Source organism: Venturia canescens, chromosome 2 (assembly GCF_019457755.1).
Source record: "Venturia canescens isolate UGA chromosome 2, ASM1945775v1, whole genome shotgun sequence".
In the NCBI taxonomy this organism is placed as follows: domain Eukaryota; kingdom Metazoa; phylum Arthropoda; class Insecta; order Hymenoptera; family Ichneumonidae; genus Venturia; species Venturia canescens.
The window spans coordinates 15,735,353-15,758,966 of record NC_057422.1 but is presented as its reverse complement, the minus strand read 5'-3'; the positions used below and the strand labels follow the sequence as shown (position 1 = coordinate 15,758,966).

Sequence of the window (23,614 nt, the reverse complement as noted above, 5' to 3'; positions counted from 1 at the left end):
GTAATCGACGATAAAATCAACCAAAAAAGCCGAAATGGAAGAAAAAACGTTTGAAAGGAAAATTCACTCGGAGGGAAAATTATGGCAAGTTTTTCGACGTTGTATGCGTGTCGAAGATAAACCGAAGGAGATAAGAGGGGAAAAGGAGGTGTGTGAGAATGAGAAAGAAAGAAAGAGAGAGAGAGAGAGAGAGAGAGAGAGAGAGAGAGAGAGAGAGAGAGAGAGAGAGAGAGAGAGAGAGAGAGAGAGAGAGAGAGAAGAGCAGATTTTCCGGCTCTCTATGCCGATGTTTGTCGTTCAAACAAGTGAGGTGAACGTCACGTACCGTGTTGGTTTCTGAACCAGCACAAAGTTGTGTTGCTGTAGGTATAAGGGTTTCGCATCGTCGGAAAACCCTATCCGCCGCTTCGCTCTCCCTCCTTCTTTGTTGCTCTCCTTGTCTTTTTTTCCTTTTCTTCTATATTTATTCGTTCCTGCATCCAACCACTTTTCTTGCATCATCGAAAGCGTCTTGATGTACCTCTAAAAAACCTCGTTTTACGAGCGGAAGATGGAAAAAACTAAGAGAAGCAAAGAGCCGAACACTCTCGGCAGTACTTCTTTGAAAAGTCGGAAAAGATGAAAAGTAGTGTTGAGATGAGACGCTGTTTATGCCCCGATTAAACAGAATAATCCATGGACAGTTTTTTCGCTCTCCGATACTTTTTCATCCGAACCTTATTCGCTCTTATTCACACTGTGTGGCTAGAAAGTTTTTCGTGGTTAAATACACATTTTTTTTCCTCTACCTCTCGCCATTTACTTTTCCCTACTCGATTGGCGATTACAGCAGGATAATCGAGAGAAATTGTGAATCCCGAAATTCCCGCACGTATTCACAACGGTTATCTTGAATCTTTGATTGTTTATGGCTACATCATTCATGAATACGTGAAAAAGATACAGGTATGCTAGCCAGAGAGAGTATTCTCGCGCATAGATAACAACTATATTGCTTATAACCTTCGAAACCTTCTTGTGCTGCATTATTAGCCGTACGCTTCGACTATCTTACTCTTTGTCTCTGTGTATGTTTTGTGTTGTACAATATTAAAGGCGTAAACGTGACTCGAATAGAACGTGTTTCGAAAAGAACCGAAAATTGGCTTATTTACTCGAATATCTACTCACTGGGATCTCCTTTAATATCTATACTGACAGTATTTTTGATGCATATCTCTGCGCCCATTCGACTTTTATTTATGGTAAAATTTAAACGTTTTTCCGTCGTTTCGTATCCGTTGAGACACGAATTTATTTCGTGTTTTCATGAAATTGAATTTATGAACGACGCTGAAGTTTCCAACGTTGGAGTCCAACGAAATGAATGAAAACAAAACGATACATCCATCAGTTTTTTATTTCACGAATCATAATTGTGCAGATTGAAAAACTACGAAGTATAAATTCGGCAGGAAATAAATTGGAGAATTGCTGGAATTATTGAACAATTTTTTAGATCATTTCGTTGGACTTCAACGTTGGAAACTTCAGCATCATAATTTATGATCCGTTGCGATTTCGATTTGGACTTTTTGAATGATTTTATGAATTGAATTTTTTGTATATTTTCTTTTGGAATAATAAAATGAAAGTAACTCGTAAACTATACTCTTACGAGCTACTGAAAATGTTCGATGTATTCGGATTTCTTAAAAGTTTCAAACAGATGTTTAAGTATGTCTCCCCCACATCGAGTATTCGAGTTACAAACTTTGTTTCCGAAAATAAAACAAATCATACGAGAGAGTCTTTCTACTACGGATAGAATATTACAAGAGGCTTATTGTCCTGTATATGAGAAGCCTGCGACACCTCTGCTTTTGTATCGCGCATAATGCCGAGCACGCAAGAGAGAAAATTTTCGCTTGTGCGATTTCGAAATGCGACTGAGACTTGAAAACAAAACACATTTAAGTTTCCAGCATGAGTTTTCTTCCATTCTCTCTTCATCCTTATTCGACGAGCCCGTGAAAACACTATAAAATACAACACACGCGAGTTCGAGAGGACGTCCACAGTCGAAATGAATATATATAATAAAATTGGACAAAAGAGAGTCAACGATAGCTGAAATAAAAGTAAAGTTTTGCTTCTGCAATTTTAATCGACCCATTCAGAGATAGTCTTCGGAATAATTATCTTTTTCACGATATTGATGGAGAGTTGATTGAGCAATCAATCGGTTAAATGACATGACGAAGATTTCAATAATGGGGACTAGGAACAAAAGTTTTACGGATCTATCGAGCTTTTTGTCACGCTCTAGTGAACCAATTGGAAATAATTATACGGGCATACAGCCCAGAGCAAAAAATATGATGCAAACCGGGATCTCCTGTAGCGAGCTTGCCCAGTCGAATGCTCGCATTGATGAACTTTTTTTTCACAGGATGTTCGATTTGTACGTGAAACATAAATCGAGATGAACATTTTTCATTCCATTTTATAACGTTTTCTCATTCTCTTTTTCTTGTTAAAGTAGAGTTATGATCCCTATAAATTTGAATCAATTTGGTCGCGTATTGAGTTCATCATTTGTTTATTATTTCGATGTTATAAAGAAAAGCAACTGCCTTAAAAACTGCAGTGCTTTCCAAGTATTCTCGTTACTATGACAATATTCTCATATCATGTTGTTGACAGTCACGTTTGAGCTCTGAAATTTATGTATAGAATGTACATTCCCTTTGAAAATCCTTTTCATTTTTTTCAAGATTGTTTGAAGATTCTCGAAAAATTGGAATCGCAGTTATTCATATTTCGTGCGATCCATCTTCATCGTCCTCGACCCCATAGTTATTCATCTTGTCCATTCCGACTTTTTTACTACACGTTCTGACCACAAATCTCACTTATCCCTATTTTTGTCCCATCTCTTTTATCGTTTTTCGTGTTAACGTCACGTGAATATCGTTGGTGTATCGTAGCGGAGTTTTGTATGAGGCGGATTCGTACAAGTTCGACGTGGACTATATACGTGCATAGGATAAAGGGTTAGATGCGATATGCTCCACGCTCAATTAATTTTAACGAGGTGAGCTTGCGAGGTGATTCGAGTGAGCTGGGTCCAACGGATCATGAGCCATCTCTCCCCTTATTCCCTCGTTGCCAGATCATAGAGTAAAATATCGTAGAGTCACGTTCTTCGTACGTTCTCACAGGGGATGGAAAATTTAGCGAACCATCCTGTGCGAAGCCGAGAAGGTCGCATGGAGAGAACAGAACAGGGGGAAACGAGGAGAAAGGAAACAAAACTGGAATTTTCCAAGCTTCTAACGGAATCCTTTGGCCCGCCGTGGAAAATCTTGTCCTTAAAAAAATTGGCCTTGGTAGTTTGAGTTCCGCGCGGTGATATCGCGTGAATACGCACGAAATTAATAGCGGGAAGCGATAAATTTCAACAATTCGTAAATAACAGGAGGTCGGAAAGGGAGCAGAGAGCAGAAGAGGGGGCAAAAGCGAAAGAGATTTTCCAAGAGAGATTCTTCCGACCGGAAGTTATCGATGTTTCGGACACACGGACAAGTAATATTTTCCTTGGACGATTACGTAAGCTCGCAAAAAAATTCAAACTCTCCACCTTCGTATAAAAACTCATGCATATCGTTATAGATATACGAGCTGGAACTGTGCGCTGTCTACATGTATATTTATGGAAATACCGCAAGAGTAGGCATCTGTGCACGGATATATCAGGCATGTGGAGAAGGCGGGATAACCGATCGAAAGTTATTCAGAAGCATGATCAATGTATTCCAGAGCGAGCATATCGTTTTGCATTGTTCTATTTTTATTTTCCTCTTTCTTTCCGAATCGCTGGGGCAGGAACGTGAGTTCGCATATATCTGTAAATATAAAACGCACGTGCCGTATAAATCGTTGAAGTACCGGAGCTCAAATCTAGAACTTACAATCTGTAAACGAACTTTTTCAATTGGGATACAGTTGTGAAAAATCGACTGGCTAATCGAGTAGTTTTCAATGGACCTTTATTATCAAAAGTTATGGAATTTCATCGGATCTTTTTGATCGGGGTTTGCGAAAATTGGTCAGAAACCACTGACGTAGGACATTTTTGTAACATTCGAACCCTGCATGAAACGCTATCCGGAGTGTGTTGATCGATCGTGCACAATCCACCAGCGCTTCGTGAAATTTAATCAAATATTTTTGTGGTCGAGATTATTTGATAGGGAAAAGTCATAGCAGTTCTGAAATAAATGGACAAGGAATGAAAATATCCTGTTCAAACCACTGCTCCTCCTCAATTTTTTTTTTTATCAAAAACGAGGATCAACCAAGCGCTTTTCTTTGCGCATAAATGTTTGTAGAATGGTTAAAAATACCGGGCACATCCCTTTCATCGCATACTTCGAGCTCAGTCTATTCATCCTCGAATCCAACGAAGCATTTTTATTCATGGAAACGTTTTAAATTCCGATGGCAAAATTGTCAGGATTTCTACGGTCGCCATCATTACCATGTTCTACACGATGGGATTCAGCACTCGTCTTTTGCTTTTCGTAATATATGCTGTTTCTCGCTTTCTCTGCTTGAGGACAAAGCCATCGTTGCATCGTTTTTCTCCTGGCAAATTGACTGTATCGATGAGAAGCGCCAAAAGGGATCGTTCGCGGAGACTCAAAGTTTATAAAGAGAAACAAAAGATTTTACAACTCCCGATGGGACTGAAAATGTTTACGATCCAAATGAGGACGCTTCGAGAAATATTTCTTGTTCTCTGGATGCTTACAAATGAACGTACAATACCCAGAAAATATCTTATCAAATAGAAACTTGAGTTTAAAGAAAAACGTCGCAGGGCGTTGCGGAAGGACGTGCGACCACTTGAAAATCCACGGTTCATGGTATTTTCTCAACTTTGATCGATGTTTTTAAGGACCCGAGTAAAAAATCAAAATGGATTGTCAATTTTCGAGCAGCCTTCCTATCGGATTTTATAATTTTGAGCGCTCAGTTGGTTTGAGCTCTCAAACTAAACTTGGCTCAAGATGAAGTGCTCGGGCGATGGGTGATTTTACTGAGCTGTGACTGCGAAAAATAACAAAACTGTGCTTTCAAATTCTTTTACCAGTTTTATCATACGGAAGAATAAATTTTGAAAATAAAAGAAGAAAATACCGAGTGCCTGTACCATTCAAAGTTTATAGGTAATCGTTGTTTTGATAGAGTTATGAGAAGAAGCCTGAGCAGCGTGACCGCTCGCGGGCTACGAATGGAAAAGTTATAACGACATTTCACCTTAACAATATTGATATCATCAAAGATTTGACAAGACTTAATTATTCAATGTGCAAAAAACAGGAACACGGTGAAGTCGGTTGAAACTTTGTTAATATTTATAATGCAGTTTGAAGGGAAAAGACACGACGAAGTTCAGCAACGCGAATTAACGTCCTGTTTACGTCGAAGTTTCAACGACGATAACCCGGAGGTCGTCTTTTCTGCGATGAAATGATGCTAAATACAGAGATGAAGTTTGAGATACGCATCGAGGGTGGTTCGGATGGCGTAAACAATGATGGGCACAATTATTTTTTTAAGACCATTTTCTCGTCGAAAGCACAGTCTTCTGGAAAGTGTGAAAACGTACTCTGAAATTGTGTTTACGTTTTATGATACCGCGAAGTAACGATATCCATACTCAAAAGTAAAATAATACTCGATCAATTTTCAATGAGTGTTAGAAGATTGAAAGTCAATCTTTTACGAACTTCATGAAAGCAACTATGTTGCATCTCGATATTGATTATGAGGCCACTAGCTTAAACACTGTTAGTGACATTAATTCGAAGCTCAATAATAACAATTGTTTTCGAAGCTCAGTAATAACAATCGTCGAAAGCACAGTCTTCTGGAAAGTGTGAAAACGTACTCTGAAATTGTGTTTACGTTTTATGATACCGCGAAGTAACGATATCCATACTCAAAAGTAAAATAATACTCGATCATTTTTCAATGAGTGTTAGAAGATTGAAAGTCAATCTTTTACGAACTTCATGAAAGCAACTATGTTGCATCTCGATAGTGATTATGAGGCCACTAGCTTAAACACTGTTAGTGACATTAATTCGAAGCTCAATAATAACAATTGTTTTATCCACCACAGTAAAAAAAACCAACACCCATACTTTCTATTCTTGAGTCTTGACTCAAGAGTGTTTTTCTCTATAAGCATAGTAAAAAATGTTTTCAGTCGCTTCAAATGTTTATATTGTAAAGTATGCTCGAGCAACCCTGAAAAAAAACTATATGTATGGTAAAATGTCACACGTATTCGGTGTATATTCGTGTATTTATCATAGAATTTACTATGCTGACAGTCAAAATTTGTGACTTACGATACATTTCCACTCACCAGTAAGTGCTAGTCTGACATGACGAATAACACTTGAAAACAAAACAAAATATAGTTCTCACGTGCATCACTTTTTGCTGGCGACGCAAGCTGTTTAGAATTCAAGGAATGAAAAATAGCAAAATTCAAAACTACTATGCTGTTTGTAATCGGTGCCTAAATACTTTGAAAATTCTTGAAAAATAATATATTCCTCACTATCCAAAACGAATCCGTTTTTTTCATGTATATAGCAGAAATCTTTGCGCATTAATACCATCCGATTTAATGATTAATTGATGACTTATATCCTTATAAAACAGGCTCAAGGGTAACTATCACAAGGAATTATTGATCCAACTAGTCTTTTGTGGACGTATTTTCTATTTCAAATCGTAAGTAAAATTGTTCGATCAGTTATTTAAAAATGTATCAACAGTCATCGAAGTTTCGAGAACGAATTCGTATTAACCTGATTTTTCAGAATCGGTATCAGCCCGAAATTATAAGATTGAGCGTAAATTTCGACACTGTGAAAATTAGCCGAATTAATCGAACCAATTCCATACATACTACAATGACATATTTAAAATCATTTTTGTAAATGCAACAATCGAGTCAGTGCAAGTTGGACGACTGGCCCAAGCACAAAGATGGTCAAATTGTTTATAAACTAAAAAAATGAATCGTTCCGGTCAGTTTCTATCGTTTGTCGTAACATAGGGTTGTTCATTTATTGCCAGATATGATGACGTAACGATAAGCTGTCAAATTCGAAATTCACCATCTGACCTCGTTTTCCCATATTCCAATAGACGGAGTGACGAGTTCTTGCATTAACGATTCCAATAATCACACTAACCTTGGCATAACAATCCTCGTAAAACAGCTGACGACCTGTACGTGTTCATATACGTGATCAAAATATATGACGAGGGAGTGGTGAATGAGAAGGGCTGATATCTGATACAAGGAAATCCACAGAATTGCGACAACCTCCTAGGATCACTTCGGCCAATCTACCACGACCTATTGAATATGTAGCTACGCGGACGTATACACACACACAGTCGAGACGTACAACTGTACATCGGTTATTGGAATACCGTGAGGTTTATCGACGTCAACAGGCGAAAGGGGGATGACAGTGGCCATTGTAATAGACGAACCACGTACTTCTGATATGAACATATAGTATAACCATCAAACCATTGTGCTATGTATTCAACGGAGCTGCTAGCTTTCCTCAAGTTTATGGCACACTATGACAAGATAGTTAAGCACCTCGAATTGAACTAGTTGCTTGCGAAATGCTGATTCTACTTTTCCAAAATAGTTTACTATTTTGTAGAGTTCGGTGTGTGATCTATTTGGTCGGCCTCGAAGAACAAGATTCGAAGGAACGAAACATTTACTTACTTCAATTAGAATTAAAAAGATTTTATTTAATGAATTTTAAATTCAAAACGAAAAGGGTTGATAAATGATTGTATTACGCCTTGTCTTCGAAATCACAAAGTCCAATGCAATCGTTATTCTTTGATTTAACGTATTTCTGGGTCAAGCGACAGTAGTAATGACTTTTTCTTTAGATTTTATCGGTGATAAAAACGTACTGTATGGTCGTGTCGACTTTTACGACGTTTTTTGTGGTTCCGCGCAGACGTACGTATTTATTTCTGTTCCTGATACTTCCAATGCCCTCCTCGTCAAATCCAAGACCGTGGATTGAATGGTTTCGACTTAAACCGAAATGGTCCAATTGATTTTTACGTTGTACGGATAATAACCTCTTTAATCAATCGATATGATTAAATGAGAATGGTACGAATGGTGAAATCCAATTGGGTATTAATTGAATTCTTCGATAATTTTGCAAATGTGATCGAAGAATAAAATAGAGGAGTTGGAATTTTGAAAATTGTGATGAGAACTTGAGACAACATTGAAAGCAGAAAAAATGCATTAATGTCAAGACGCGCGCAGCGAGCAATGGAACGACGACGAAGGAAGAAAAAAACGAGCTCGAGGCGTGAAAACACGAATGCCTGAGAGGCTTTCGTCGAGTAATTAGCGAGCGAGCCACTCGAGAGCTTTGCTCGCTTTAGCCTCTAGCTGTAGAACTAACCGGAAGAACGATGACCGTTTTTTTAACGCCCCCAGAGGAGACGACTCATCGGACAAGATACGAATGTTCCGTCGAGGCAAAAATTTGGACACGCGTCATGTTAGAAAATGGAGAAAAGAGACGAAAACATCTGAGATTACGGTAAGAAGGAAACGAATAAGAAAGATGTGGTAATTTTCAACGATTCACTTTACTTTTGAAGTAGCTTGAGTAATATTGAAGCTAACCACGCGAATCATTAGTAATTATACTCAGGATAAAAAAAAAAAAAAAAGAACGAAAATAAAAACAAAGAAGAAAGCTCTCGCGTGTTCCAGACAACGTTGTTGGCGCTTCTACGAGATTTCGTACCGCGCCGCCCCTTAGACATTACCATTATCGTATACTCTCATTGTTTCGCTGCCAACCTCGTTAATTAATTACCGCGAAACAGTGCGCGCTTTCGCGTTTATCTCGTGTGCTAGACTTCCGGGATTTTCACTCTCGCTTAAGCAATATACCTACAGAGTTCACTGCATGCCCCAGTTTTGTCGTACTATTTTTATTCTTTTCTTTTTTCACTTCTCGCCTTTTCTTTCAGCTTTTAAAACCCAGACCATTCAGAAGTTAAGTTCCACGATGTTTCAAACGTAATAGCGAATTTTCAAAGCTTTCTTACTTTTTTTCTGCAGGAGCCTTTTAACTCAACGAGCTACGAGGCTCTCGAACCATTCATTTCGAACAATCATAGTTTCCCGAAATTAACGACTTTGAAGGAGTATCGACGTTTAAGGGAACCGATTAATTTCGAATTTCTCTTAGATTTTTGTTAAATGTGACAGAATCGCACTCACTCGAATGGAAAACAGTAGAGTAGATAAAAAAAAGAAAAAAAAATCAGATAAACGTGTTCCGCATTGTTCTTCGTAATGGGACGATACGTTTGTCGTTCGTACGAGCTGTATCACTTGTCTAACTCCATGAAATTCATCATGAGGGTCATGAGGGCATATTGAATCGAGATTTTACTCGGGCAGGGTATGAACAGAGGAAACGTTTCATTTTCAAAGCTCTTGCATGGCTGATTACGCGTTACATGGGAAGGGATTTTCGAGCTCGAAATTTTTAAAGTGTTCTTAATATAAAGACGTCGTTAAAACCCAAACTCATTCGGGGTTGCCTGATACGATTAATTGATGAATATTACGAATTTGATGAATTCTCAAAAAACTCACTTCAAACCTTTGTTTCATGTTGGGGCTTTCGACGAACAATTCTAATTTTGCAGTTTTTTCATTGCTTTCAATAATTTTCGGAGGAATGCCAAATTTTTCATTTGCCAATGGATACTTTCAATACTCATATTTGCCAACATAGAAACAGAAGTTTATTGATAACTGAAAAATGCCATCTAACGTGGTAAGACAATATTTTGTTAAGTTGTGGAAAAAATTACTTTCTTTTGTAACCTGATTCGTGGGTTGTTTTTCACGCTACTGGAGCTTAGTGCCACAGTATCTGTAATTGGGCTTGGCCCGTTTTCATATCCATGTATGAAAATTTATAAAAATCGAAATGGCAGTTTTTGGTCAGGCTCGTCCAAAATAAAATTTGTATCACAAAATTTGTTAAAATTATTTCGTTTTGTTGTATTTTTTGTTGAAAATACTGGAGATACCATAATTTCTGCGCAGGCTCGTCATTTCTCAAGATTTATATTCTGACAAATAGATTTACCAAATATAAAAAATCAGTGAATTTTCCCCTCGACCACTTGTATCAAGCTGGTTTCAGCTATTTACGAAGGTCAATTTCCCTAAACTGCGACCCATGCTTTTGCTGTATTTCGTTCGTTATACTTAGTGGGCATGATTTTGTAGGCGAAATTATATTTCGCATACTGGCGCAACTAAGACAGTATTTTCGATGGGAGGGTCTTGTCGACGTCAGGCAGTTGATGACGGAAGATGCGGAGAAGCAGAATGGTGATTGGTGCTATCATAAGGTATCATTCGAAGATATGTCATCGAGCTATTTCATTCGAGATTATTGAAGTCGAATATTCAATACTCAATATTCATATTCAGTCTGTGAAAGTTTTCGGAAACCATGCGTTCTTCTAAACGATCTTTTCTCAAGTAATTTCTTTTTGCAATATGCTTTCAGCGTGCAAACTGCTACATATAATAATGATATCCTCACCAGGCAGATCAAGAAGATGGAGTATCTGAGGATCAGTTGAGAAAAAATGTAATAAATTTATTGATTGTGTAAGAAAAAAAATTCATTTGCCTGTCACACTCAGGTAGGCACGAGCATAGTTTATCCGCAGTCCTATTCAATGAACTATATCTGCATATTTTTTCTTCTTTTTCGTCTTCATGGGTATTGGTCCAGGCATTTTAAATAATGTGCTGAAACAAAAAACAAACGGAAGGAAGAGTTAGATTGTATATTCTTCCAAGTGTCTGTTTCAATTGTAGTTTACAATTTTATATTTTAGTATCCTTTGATTTCTTTTGAAGCAGTAGAATCGAGCGAATGGCAGATAAAGATTATTTTCTCAGCAGTGTAAGATTGTAAAGAAATACAATATAGTTACAAATGGCGATTTCAAGCTGCACCGAAATGCTAGTTACGTGAGGTTCACAAAGAAAAAAGGAAAATTTTTAGCATGCAATAGACGATCTTACGTACTGGCAGGTTGTACAAATCGGACTGAACTTGCAGAAAACTGTAAGCATAAAAACATTTGGTGAAATTCATGGAAATTACGAATGAATTTGTGATGCATGAAAATGTTTCAAAAAGTCTCTTACTTGATAAGCAAACAGAACAAACGTATCCGATATCGATGAGCTCGTGGTGACAAAAACACGCTGCTCTGTAGTCGACTTTTACTGGGGGTGGTAGAACAAGCTTTGAACGAACTTCAGGATCAGGCAGGAAAACCCACTGTCAAACATTCAAGATTTTCGTAAATAAAATAAATCAGTACTCGTTCTCTCATTGCTTATTGATCTCTGAATGGAACAACTTGAACTATCAGCCATCGAATTTGATGGCACTCGAGTAGGCTTGCAGAGGTCAGTGCATACATGGAACTATGAAAAAAATGCTTGTAATTTCAAAAGTACTGAAAAATATTTCACTCAATCTTTGGAAATGATTTGCCAGGTGTTATTTCTGAGCATTATATTTTCTAAAAACAAAAATTCACCGCTGATTGCAGTGATTTATAGAAAATAGAGTGCTGATATTACCAGTAGATATTGCAACAGGCCAGCAGGTGAAGGAACTTTGAGATAATTGCCACCCGTTATATCGCAAGCTTGTTGTAGAAGAGTTAATTCCTGATCCAAGCTGCAAACATCCAGTATCACACCCTGACAAACAAAATATTTTTTATTCTATGTTGATAACAGCAAAAGATGTGGACACGGCAGGAATTACAAAAATTTGACGAACCATTTTTTGTGCGGTGAAAAAAATATTCATGTAATTCATGTACTGAGTAGCCGAATCATTGCTTCCTGTGACAATCAATATACGGCAATGAAGTTTTTCGCCTGGCAGTTTTTCACGCTCCAACCGAGCGGTGTAGCAAAGAGCCATTGTGAGAGCACCAGAAATTAAACTTTCGCTATTGATTTGCCTGTCATTGAGAATGTCACCGATGACGACCTCTTGCAATTTTTGTCTAACGTTACGCTCGACAAGCGTAAACTTTTCGTATTGTCCATCGATCTGCCTTACTTCATCCGACTTTTCATACGGATATAAAAATTTGGCGCCACTCGCATGACATGCCATAAGAGCAATGTCATTACTGGAAGTTTGCATAAGATGTGCATTTGCAAATACAATCACAGAATCGAGACAGTGCGTCAAGATCCTTGCATCTTGTTTGACTATTTGCTGCACAGGGTTCACATCAAGAATGACGATTAAGAGACTTCTCTCGATTTCTGTCATCAACAACAAAAATTGAGTTAGTTCCGAGTATTTACACTCGACTATATTCTTTCGCTAATGTCCTCCAGTTAATTTTTTTATATACACAATTGTACGAATGTATCACAAAACCGATTTTAAACAATGATAAATTAAATGGCTTTGAGATGAGATTTGGAAAATTTGACTTTGTCGATTTTACGGTAATGGAATATAAAAAAATAGCTTAAATATGGAATATTTCTTCACATAACTTTTAAACATGATTAATACGTCGTGGATTGCAAATATTGACAATTTTTTTTGAGATTCTTACCATTCCCGCCACTCGCCTCCATGTTGAAATATAAAGTTGTTTATGACTACAATTTTGTTACAGTAAAAATGATTAAGACATAAGCGAAGGAATTTGTTTGCTTAATGAAAAAACGCAATGACTGTAAGTAACATAATGGTTAAAGTTCAATTTGTCAGGCCTGTATTACCCTGATCGCCCAGGATAAACATTCACTCATCCTCCAATCAGCCATTATGAAATACCGGTCTCGACCCTATTCCGACGTGTCTGAACGAACGGGTCTGAACCGAACGACTATGTGATGTGATGAAGATGTAGAGAGCCTATACAAAATGGCGACGCCTAACACGTAGCGCCACCTCTTCGTTCGTGGTATATTTACGAACTTTTAAAACATCCCAACCTTGCTCAGTTGAACTAATATTTTTATTACAATTATTCGCTCAATGTCTATTTCCGATAATTATTACAATTCCAATGCAAACGTGTTTCTTTTCGACAATCAATGTTATTTTACTTGCATAGACTCAATTTATAAAAATGTTCCTGTTTCATTAGACGAAATTTTACAGGCGTGGATTTTTTTTTTCCTTTGACACCAATACCAAATAAGCCAGCAACTGTGTATCTTATTTATATCAAAATTTTTCGGTGTAAACCATGGATCATAATAATTTTAAGAATATGTCAAACATTTTTGGCGAGGTTTTATGGGACTACGATGTCGACTGAATATGGGTGCCCTCATAGCTTATAAAATTGGTCACCACCAAACAACGCCACTTCCAAGAAGTCACTGTAAAATTCCACCACAGAAGTTATGTATTCCTTGATTCCTCTTAGTTCTTAAAATACAAGTCTGTGATTGGTTCAATAAGATTCGCAAAGGGTTGCAAAGTGCGTGGTAGTGTGAGCGGCGTGCGCGTTTTTCGGATAAGCTGTTGTTTATTAAAACTTTTATTAATGTATAAACAATAAACCGTGTAAAAATGTCACGAAATATACCCGACAGGTGAGCATAAGTTTCAATAAACGAGATAGTTCCTGAAGAATTCAAATTTCATTGTTGAGTTTGGTGATTGTTGGAAAATATACTTCCGTCCATTGAGGTTATGGTGCATCGCTGTTTTTCTTTATGCTTCAAACATTCAGATTTTGTGTGTTGTGTCCACATGTTTATGAGGTTTTTCCACGACTTACTGCTATAAAAATAGCACATCAGTCAAGTCGTTTCGAGCACGAGAAAAATCACAGTTTTGAGTGTTTCATCTATTGTTTTTTAAAGTGACTGATCGTTCTCGAATGTGAAACAACCTTATCTACTCAGTTCCTTCGAACGTTTTCGTCATTCGCTGAAAATTTCAATTCTTTTAATGCAAAATCGAACGCCATATTTGAGGACGTATATTGTTATTGTAGAAAATCGTTCAATATTTTTTTCAAATATATACATTCCGCATATATAACCTCTTCAAGTGTTTACTCATATACCGATTTATCGACCGTGAGTTAACCAGAAATAGACTTACTCCGAACACACTGAAGATAGCGTTGTGAGCAAGAAATGTGTGTCCTATTTGATTTTCTTCCGTTGGAAAAACAGTTACCGTAGTATTTTATCATTTGCCTGTAAAATTTCTTCGACTATAATTTCGTTGTAATAATTTTTTATCACCAATGATCGGTCAATGGGAAATTGAGGAGCGCTCCTCGAAAGGAGTCACATAAAACAAAACTTTACAATTTTTGTACGAATTCAGATCAGCCAATGGAGTCGATACGAAACAGCATAACAAGTACAAAAAGCTCTCGATGCTTCTTCTTCACCTAAATCGAACTGTTCGAGATTGTAAAAAAAATCCGCGTTGATAAGTGCACTGGAAACGATTTTTTTTTTTAATCTTCAAACATTTTCTTGAATGCATTCACAAAAATCATCTACGCAATTCATCGTTTCAGCAAAATTTCACATTTCAATATGAAGAAGCTTTCGTTTGACTTTCAAAATTTTACTGTCTAAGCGCTAACATTAAAAAAAAAACATTTTAATACATGCCACAAAATATTTTGATATTCCAACAAATATATATGTTTTCGTTTTCATATGTAGCGATAATGCCTAAAATATGACTGAATCTGATTCACAGGTGGCTCGCATATGAGCCTTACGGGACAGTTATCGGCGACACAAACATATTGGCAATTAAAGTTCCTTTGAAAGAGGTGAGTAAATGACGATAGTTTATAATTACAATTCTCCCAAACAGATTACTGAGAAATAATTAGTATCGTAATTATTAAAAATGTTCTAGTAAACAGCAATTTTGAAAATGTTAAGGTTTACGTCGTTGCTAATTGATGCAGAAAAAAAAGCTCATTCGTTGATGTGAGCTACCGCTCCAAATAATCGTTCAGCTTTTCTGTACGCCTCATTTTCGTTGGAGGGCTGATTTTGTATCATGAATTTTTGTGCGTTGATTACCTGTACCTTCGTACGGTTCATGATAAAATCTGAACAGCGTGAAGTAGGTGTGGTCTAAAATAAAAAGTAAAAAATAAAAATAATATTAAGAATTTGTATTCAAAATGGTGTACAGTGCATTGAGTGCAAAGGCAACCCTTTCGTATAAGTTGAACTGATTTATGCTGTGATAAATCACTTGTTTGGTGGCTGTGCGGACACGTCGGCACGCTCGTCTTGCCGATTCTGTACTAACTACGTACACAAACACTATGTTCAGTTTCAGAGTAATTTTTTCCGCTGTTCAATATATTATGAACACATGCGCAAATATATATCAGCCATTTTACACCATTTGTATCTTTAATTTTACTATGAATTTAATTATGGGGGAATCATGACGAAATGGCATGACGGAAATACTGATTCCAATATCGAGCTGCGCCAATACAGCGATTCCTTTCATTTCGAAGCGAGCTTCTATGGAAGAACATAAAAGTGTTTCGTTGTCAGTGTTTTTGTATTCGGTCCAAGAAAAAACTATCGTTTTCAAGATCGTCTAAATTTGTTGAGAGCTTGCAAACGATCTAACTTTATTTCCAAATTGCATGAAATTTGGAGAACGATTGAAAAAATTTCAAGGGATAAAACACCTGGAAGTAAGATTTTCTGAGGCTTCAATCCATAATAAATCCGGGAAATCTTGGATAGCAAAATTCTAGCGTAACTGAAAAATTCTCGAATCCAAAGAATCACGACTTTTTTTTCAATGGTAGAATGTGTGTGTTTTTTTTAAATGGAGATTTGAAAAGCTTTCGATAATATTATTGAATTAAAAAAAAAATCGAAATATAGCTGTACGAGAAAAAAAAAATATATTCTGGAGATAATTATTAATCAATCGTAGCATGAGTCGGTTGCAGTGACATCGTAGCACACAAACTGCTTTTGTCTTCTTTCTCAGTCTCATACCTCGTTTTGTCCCTTTTTCATCACACTTTTTAGCCGCACTCAATCGAAAAGAAGTTTGCGGGAGTCACGAGATCTCAGACGGGTTCGGCGATACCATCGCGCCATTCTCGGAGCAGAGCCCGGACAGTAAGTCGTTTTCATCTTTATGGGGTCCGTTCAAGGTGATCGCGAGCACACTGACGGTGTATAATACACTGTGCAGATGAACGCGCGTGGTAAATCAGGGCCAGTACTTTTTACCGTTCTCGCCAAAGTGGTCTTTTGAGATTCCAGCAAATATTCGATTCAATCGTCGTTCGTGTCGAAGTGTTGCATCATTTACTGACCAAATGATCCACTCAATTTTTTCTTCATTCCCTAACAGTGCGGACTGCTTTGTCAGCGAGGTATAAATCAGCTTCTTAACACGTAAGCAGCCCACGAAGAGGACAAACTGTTTGTTCTTCCCCGCGAGCAGGGGGACGACACGCACTTCATTGCTTTGCTTCCATCGTTCTGTATCCCGCTTCAGTAATTTCGTTTCAGTTATTTTTCAGTGCTCATACGGCTTCCCACAAGGCTGTTCTCAGAAATCCGGGAATATTCGATCGAGCAGCCACGTCGTTGACTCGTTTAAAATTTTTGGTGATGAAAAATTGGCCGATATGAAATTTAGCCCATGATGGGATTGCTGCAGATATTGCGAGTGAGCGTCCGATACGTAATGAATAATTTTGTCGTTATATACGCTTGGAATGCAAGCGTTCGACGCGTGCACACAAAATTGCCAATTCCCCATAGCGACTTTCCGTTCACACGTATAAGATTTTTCATTTGACGGCTGCGAGTTGATGATGATTATGTGGCGAAAGCTCAAGGCACGTAGGCACGTGCGTTGCAAACGCTCAAATGTGTGAGCGTACAAGTGTACAAGCGAGAAAGCCAATCGCCTAATTGATGGTACCGCGGTGCGGGCTTTCGCGGGACATAAACCATTTTTATGCCTCTGCTGGTTCCCGTTGAAGTGCGCACTTCATTAAATAACGAATCCATGTGGTTGCTAATTGTCCATGCTCTCACACACGCGCGTGGTATAAACATTACGAGAGAATCCAATCGCTCGTTCGTCAAGTGTTGTTCTCGGCTGTGCATCGAAATATTTATTTGCTTTTTAACCGGTTTGGTAATGATTATCGTACGGACGTATTGTTCATACGTATCGGTTATTGGCAATCAGTTATCGCGTCAATTTGTGCTGTCGGGTAGGACGAACTAAATGTTCGAGCGGCTCGTTCGTACGTAGTAGGCACGACACAGCGTCCTCTTGCCTTCGTCTCGGGCACTGCTCGTTCGCCAAAATTCAATTGAGGCAACATGGAGCCAACCCAACATCATTTAATTCTTACCTACACCAACGGCAAAAAGGAAAAACCGGTTCTCACACATTTTCTCACTATCGGGAACAGGCATTCTCACTTTTACAGGCGGAAGACGCCACACGCTCTTCGCGAGTTTCGGGCCCACCCGATTCCTTACACTATCCCCCGTCTCCGAGAGTCGGGATCACTCGCTCACTTTCGTTAAATCTATATGCGCACACGAGGCATATATGCATACGCCAAATAGGTGGTTGCCTCGACTAATTGATTCTGGCGTCACATAAGGGCTTTACATAAAACAAGTTGACGGTGAATCTTCCTCGAGACTCCGTCGAGAAATATGCTCTCTCGGGCTCCTCGGGGCCCCCACGAGAGTGCAGGCTGATTGGGCCCGCTGGCTCAGCCGGCAGGGGGGCCCTTGTTAATAGGCTACTCAGAGATCTGTACAAAAATTCATCTCTCCGCACTCGCGGTGCATCATTCGAGGAACCATCGACATTTTCATGGCTATTTTATTGTTAACTGTGAGATGTGTAAACGAGGCGATTCCTTCCTCGCTCGATCTAGAGCCGCATGGTCTCTTGATGTAGCTCTTGATTCACACTTCGATTCTGCTTTTTGTTTCAAGTGTCAAACCCATGTTCAGTCGCGCAGTACCGAAGCTTCTGCGATCCGAATTCATGAACTGGATTTTTTATGGGGATGAGAATGAGAAATTTGATTAAATGGAGTTGGTAGATTATCAATAGTCTTATTGAAATTATTTTTTTTTTATGTAAAGTAAGTTGTTATTGTAACGGGCGTGTTTTCGTGAGTCTTTGGATTCTGGGAACTGGTTAGAGTTTACAGTGCGAAAATTCAAGTCGAAATGACTGCGAAATATGAGAGCTAGTGGAAAAGCGATGAGGATTCACTGCGTAACTAATCTCTAGTGTCCCATATACCGGCCGGCTAATATTTTCTGTTCCAACTCGAACATATTGCTGAGATATGGAACCCTGCCGGTTTCAACGTTCCTTAAAAATATAAGGCAGGCGAGAATAACCGCCGAACCAGTTGCAGGGGTCGAAAATCTTCACTCGATCGCTTATTCTCACAGCGTGCATTTAACTCTCTCCAGATTTTTGCATAGAGACACGGTTCTGCCCTGATCTCAACCGAAATTGCAATTTTCTATTTTACTAAACAACTGAAATAAGGTGTCTCTCATCGATGCTGAAACAAAGAGTCGTGGAGCCACGAACGCAGAGTATGAAGGAAGAGAAGAAAGAGAAAAACTGGTTACTGTTGCCTGGCATTCTTTCAATGCGAGCTTTGTCTCATCTGCGTGCGTCCACTTTCGTATACTCGCCAAGCAAATGGATAATTATACCTTTAAGGACGCACACGCCGTTGAATCTACTTCGGATGTGTATCGTGGTGAAAATCTTTTCGTCCTCCAGTTTCGCATATACAGTTTATTTGTGGTGAAGACCAATACCATACTTTACGTCGTACGCGTAGTCAACTGTGTAAATCAATGATGACGAAGATGTGACCACAACCACAAAGTCATTTAATTGGAAATCCATATCCGTCGATCCGGATCCCATGACTCTTAAGGTAGTTCATGCACGAAATGATTTTCATAAGAAAGTCTTGAAATTTACACAGGTTTAAATGGGTAGTCAACTGACGAGCATATCAAATTTTTTAGAGGGTTCGTCTTATTAGTTATTGAGATAAACGTGCTTAAATATGAAGAAAAACACACAGGGATTATGCGCGAAAAATCGTTTATCGTTGCATATAACGATTGATCGCTTCTTACGAAGTTTATAAAAAAGTACACAATAACAATGAAGTATATAACGAAGATCTGGAAAAAAAATTCCAGACGATTGTCTAGATAGTAATGAAGATATATTACGTTAAAGATTGAACGAAATCAGTGAAATATGAGCACTCGTAACCTCACATTTGCTTATTTCAGCATTTTGTTTCTTCTTGGCTTGAGCCATTCTTATCATGGCCTTCTGTTTTTTTATTAACACTTTTCTTTATTCATTTCCCTTAGTGTTTTCTCTTTGCGCTCTCTAAAGCGATTTTTTACATAAAAAACTATAGTATTTTCGTCAGGGGCGGATGAAATTTTGGGTTCAGTCAATCATGGATCCCCGATTAATTAATGGCTTGCAATTTCATTCGTCAAAAGTAGAGTTGAAAAAATTGATTTACAATTTCGAATTAATAACTCTGTCATTAATTTAGAGTGATAATATCTTTAATCAGAAAGTAAAAATCGAGCCAATTTAGATGCTCATAAAATACGATCCTGCGGACATGACCTACCTCAAGTTGTGTTTTTCCCGCATTTTCCTTCAAAATATATAACACTGTTCAAAAAACAACTGAAAACTTCACATTATTTTAGAACGCATTTGACGTTAGAGCAGTCTAAAGATCGAAAGAACCTTCAATCAAATGTGAAAAAGGCAAAAGTTCTCTTTTAAATTGAAATTATATGAATTTAGCCTTACTTACGGATATTATACAAATTTTATTAACGTAGATGTACTCATTCACGAATGCCAGTGATAAATTTATCAGCGACATTCACGTTCGAGTGAGTCCTCCGGAGAAAGAAGGAAGACGGAAACAGAGACGAGGGGAGGTAAGATAGAAGGTTAAAAAAAGAAGAATGACCGCGGAAAGTCGGAGTGAAAAGGTGGCATTTCTTTTCTCTTTAACCGGACGTGGAGACAATATATTTTCCGAAATATTTCAGAGAAACAGAGGTTAGAGACACAAATTTTTCTGTCAGAATGGCTCCCTGGACCCTTGACGCTAGCGTTCTTTCACCTTTCCACATAGCGAAGCCTCTCGGTTACCTCCCACGATCACGAGAAACGAATAAAGCATGTGGCAAACGGAGACGTCGCGTGTAGTCGCGTCTCGTTGGTCCACGAGGGTTCGGGTCTTTCTCCAAAGGGAAAGAGAACGACACATAGCACGGGGTGCTCGTAGCTACCAAACGCTTTGGCTCATTTCTGCACGAAGGGAGAATATTAATGCGAGATGAACTGCTCTCCGTCAAACAAAAGTCATGGTGTTATAAAACCACACAAAGTTCACATGCCAAAGTATCTGCGCCCTTGCTACGCATCGGGGCCCTCTTCGACGCGGGTGATATCTCTGTTCGAACGCTCTCCGGGAACCCGAGTCGTCCATTCTTCTCGACATTCAGATCACTATCGGGCGATCCGACTTGTGAGTTGTACCAGCATCGTTCTTGCTGCCGGCAACTTCCTCGTATAGATTGCTCCGGCAGTATTTGAGCTAGCGGCGCATTGTCTTGAAAATTTCACCGTAAAGGCATTCCACGTTGTACGTAAACATTGCGTATTCAGTACAACGGGTGTGCGAGTTGCGGATACTTTGCGTGCCCTCTTCCACGCAATTCTCTCCTATTTTTGAATATTTATTTCAAACACCAAGAATAAACGAAGACGAAACTCTTGCCCTTTCTCCCAGTCGCATGATCGTACGAGGAATCCACATAAATAATCCTCCTGCTTTGTCGTCGCTGGACCTGACTCTGGGAGCTGTCATCCGCATCACGCCTCGACATTAACTACATCTTTTTCGTTTAGCTTCCCCAGTCTCGGAAGAGAGCAAAGTATTCAATCACATCGGTGCTGTTGAATAGTGGAACCAAGACCCGGTAACTTGGTCGATTAATTCCGTTATGATAAATTCTGGAATGTGCCGCCGTCCGGGCGATCCTCGTAATGTACCATTTCTGTGGATGGATCCTGAAGCGAGCCTCGCCCTCTTCCGTCCGCTGACCCTGTCAACGGTCCATTTTGTGGTGCAAATTCTTCATTTTTCAAATCGATTGAAGGAATTCGAGTCTTGAATAGCTTTTTGAATTTTTCATCTGTGAATATTGGTTCTGATTGAATAAGAAGCTTAAACTTTCATAGTGTTGCTGGAAATTTTTCTCACGCCTCTCGAACAAAAGTGTTAAACGTAGAAACTTGATAGGCCATTTGGAAGTTAAAATTTTGGCGCAAAACGCGGTTTTTTCTTCTGAGTATTCAAATATTAACGAATTTAGTGATTTGACGTTTCGTTCAGGTGCTTCATGGGCACTCGTTAACTGTCTTCGATGAATTTTTCTCCATGCAATACTAACTCTTCCACAGTTGATAGGAACAGAAAGCTTCTGTGATTATTTTGTTCATCTATCATACATAATTGCAAGACGATGATCTTCGAATTTCACTTGATATTATACCAAGTAAAACTTTGATGTGATTATCAGAATGAATTTCATCACAGTTAAAATTCAGGTAAATTGAAATATAAAACGTTGTCTATCCGTTTATCTGTATGCTGAGGGAAATGAAGAGAGAATGAGGGTTGAGACGAGTTCACGTTTGTCTGTGTTCCACGTTTACAAGATCTTTTCCTGTCACCCGTTGAGGCATCATCAGATAGGACTTGCCGTGGGTCACGTTTTATCTCGGCTAGCCACGATGGTGGAGTATTCATCTTTTCTGCCTTTCTTTTGCTCGACTCTCACTTTTACCAGTCATTCTAGGAACCCCACGGAGACTTCCAAAAAACTTTTGCAGTAGCGTTGTTTTTATTATACGTAATCTCCTTAACCCATCACGTTGGATCGGATAATCCGTATGCTTTTCATCTTTTTTTTTTCTCTTTCTCTATGTGCAGAGTTTAGTTACGAGAGTCTACCAGTGCGTGACATCGCTATAACTTTGTCCGTAATTCTTTATTGGCGGGTGATGTTCGATCGCCACTGTCTATCAGGTTAGAAATCATGGCGAATGATCCGCTTTCAGTCCGATGAAGACTCTCGGAAGATCCTCAAAAATGTGGGGTACCGCGAAGGCTACGAGCTAGAAAATTTTTCCCAATTCATAGATATCGCTTTGCTAGCAGTATTCTCGGTTGAGCTCTTTGAACTGAATCGAGTCCCGGCTATTTCGGTTTTCTTCTACATCTCCCGATCTTATTTTCTTTGTTCTTATTTTCGCTGAATGCAGTCACCTTTTGCCTTTTTTATTACTGGTACATCTGCAACGGAATCCGGAATTAAGCAGGAGGTCAACCATGACACGAATTCTGTAGGTCTATGTGGGTGTAAAAATGTGTTGGTATGCTACATGAAAGTGTATAAGCATGGTGGCGGAGTGGCGAACGAGGCAGTCAAGACATTTGTCGATTTGGTGGTTCGGACGTGCGATCTTCCATGCATTTACTTCTCTTCGTCTTCCTGGATAGATGCCGGGCTACTTGCCTCCGAGCTTCTGTTGCTTTTATGCCTCTGTGGTACATAAATTCCCCTTGAATGGCTGTACTCGGTGTCCTCCGTATGTCACGTGTGTATGAACTCGCTCTTGGCGCCCATCGTCATTTGGCCGTATCCCACCTGCCCCCTCTGACTCATATTCTTCCGCCATTTCAAGCCCCATCCGATTCTTTGTCACAAGCGCATACCAGCCTCTGTACATTTTTCTCTGCATTCACTTCGTGGAATGCGCATTCTTTGAGATACTGCTGCTTTCTTAGCAGTTTTTCTCTCGCATTGGAGAAAAAAAACGTACATCGGACATTTATTTGTTGGTTCGCTTCCGCAATTTACTTCGGCGTCTTTACGAAACGTGGTCGTTGACTCGGTGGCAATCAACGGCCGAAACCACAATGTTTCTCTGCCCTTCACAACTCGTTTCTTCTCCATTATTTGTGTCTAGGCGTAATAACTCCCATACACTATTTGAGCAGTTTTCGCAGAGGCGTGGCTGCAGACCTTCTGGATCTCTTCCTCATTCATTCGCCGTTATTCTCTCTCTTTCTATCTTTCACGTTTGAGATAAAAAGAAAAAAATAAAGAAAACAAGTGTACCAGGAAGGAATATAATACAGGAAGAGGAAACTGTATGAAAAAGAAAGGATCCTTTACACTGAACGACATTGAAGGTCCACTGTGACCAGAGCCCTTTTCGTCGGAACTTAACGCAGACAGGAGGGTGCATTACACGCGCCGCATGTCAGCTTT

At 38.9% G+C, this 23,614-nt stretch overlaps 2 protein-coding genes across 3 annotated transcripts in view; one reads left to right on the top strand and one right to left on the bottom strand.

The window, feature by feature from the left end:
* Positions 1 to 10,745: 10,745 nt before the first annotated feature.
* Tfb4 (transcription factor B4) lies at positions 10,746 to 13,040 on the bottom strand. The gene is made up of 7 exons (XM_043412011.1): positions 12,947 to 13,040; positions 12,778 to 12,823; positions 11,976 to 12,475; positions 11,771 to 11,893; positions 11,327 to 11,462; positions 11,205 to 11,241; positions 10,746 to 10,921 (listed from the first exon to the last, which is right to left on the bottom strand). Exons 2-7 carry the CDS (start codon positions 12,797 to 12,799, stop codon positions 10,846 to 10,848), a joined length of 894 nt encoding a protein of 297 aa, XP_043267946.1. The 5' UTR covers positions 12,800 to 12,823; positions 12,947 to 13,040; the 3' UTR covers positions 10,746 to 10,845.
* Positions 13,041 to 13,644: 604 nt separating this feature from the next.
* LOC122406512 (basic proline-rich protein) overlaps positions 13,645 to 23,614 on the top strand; it is a 42,337-nt gene continuing 32,367 nt past the window's right edge. For both annotated transcript variants that reach the window (XM_043412008.1, XM_043412007.1), the window contains exons 1-2: positions 13,645 to 13,771; positions 14,907 to 14,982. In XM_043412008.1, the coding sequence (XP_043267943.1) occupies positions 13,749 to 13,771; positions 14,907 to 14,982 (99 nt within the window). In that variant the 5' untranslated portion in view covers positions 13,645 to 13,748. The remainder of the gene's footprint in view (positions 13,772 to 14,906; positions 14,983 to 23,614) is intronic.

Bases quoted from the DNA above. Each gene is read 5' to 3' on its own strand.
- Tfb4 (XM_043412011.1), bottom strand. From the start codon at position 12,799: ATGGAGGCGAGTGGCGGGAATG. The intron at 12,476-12,777 runs GTAAGAATCTCA...TGTTGATGACAG, and splicing joins GGAGGCGAGTGGCGGGAATG to AAATCGAGAGAAGTCTCTTA. The intron at 10,922-11,204 runs GTACGTAAGATC...TTTTTGTTTCAG, and splicing joins CCGATTTGTACAACCTGCCA to CACATTATTTAAAATGCCTG.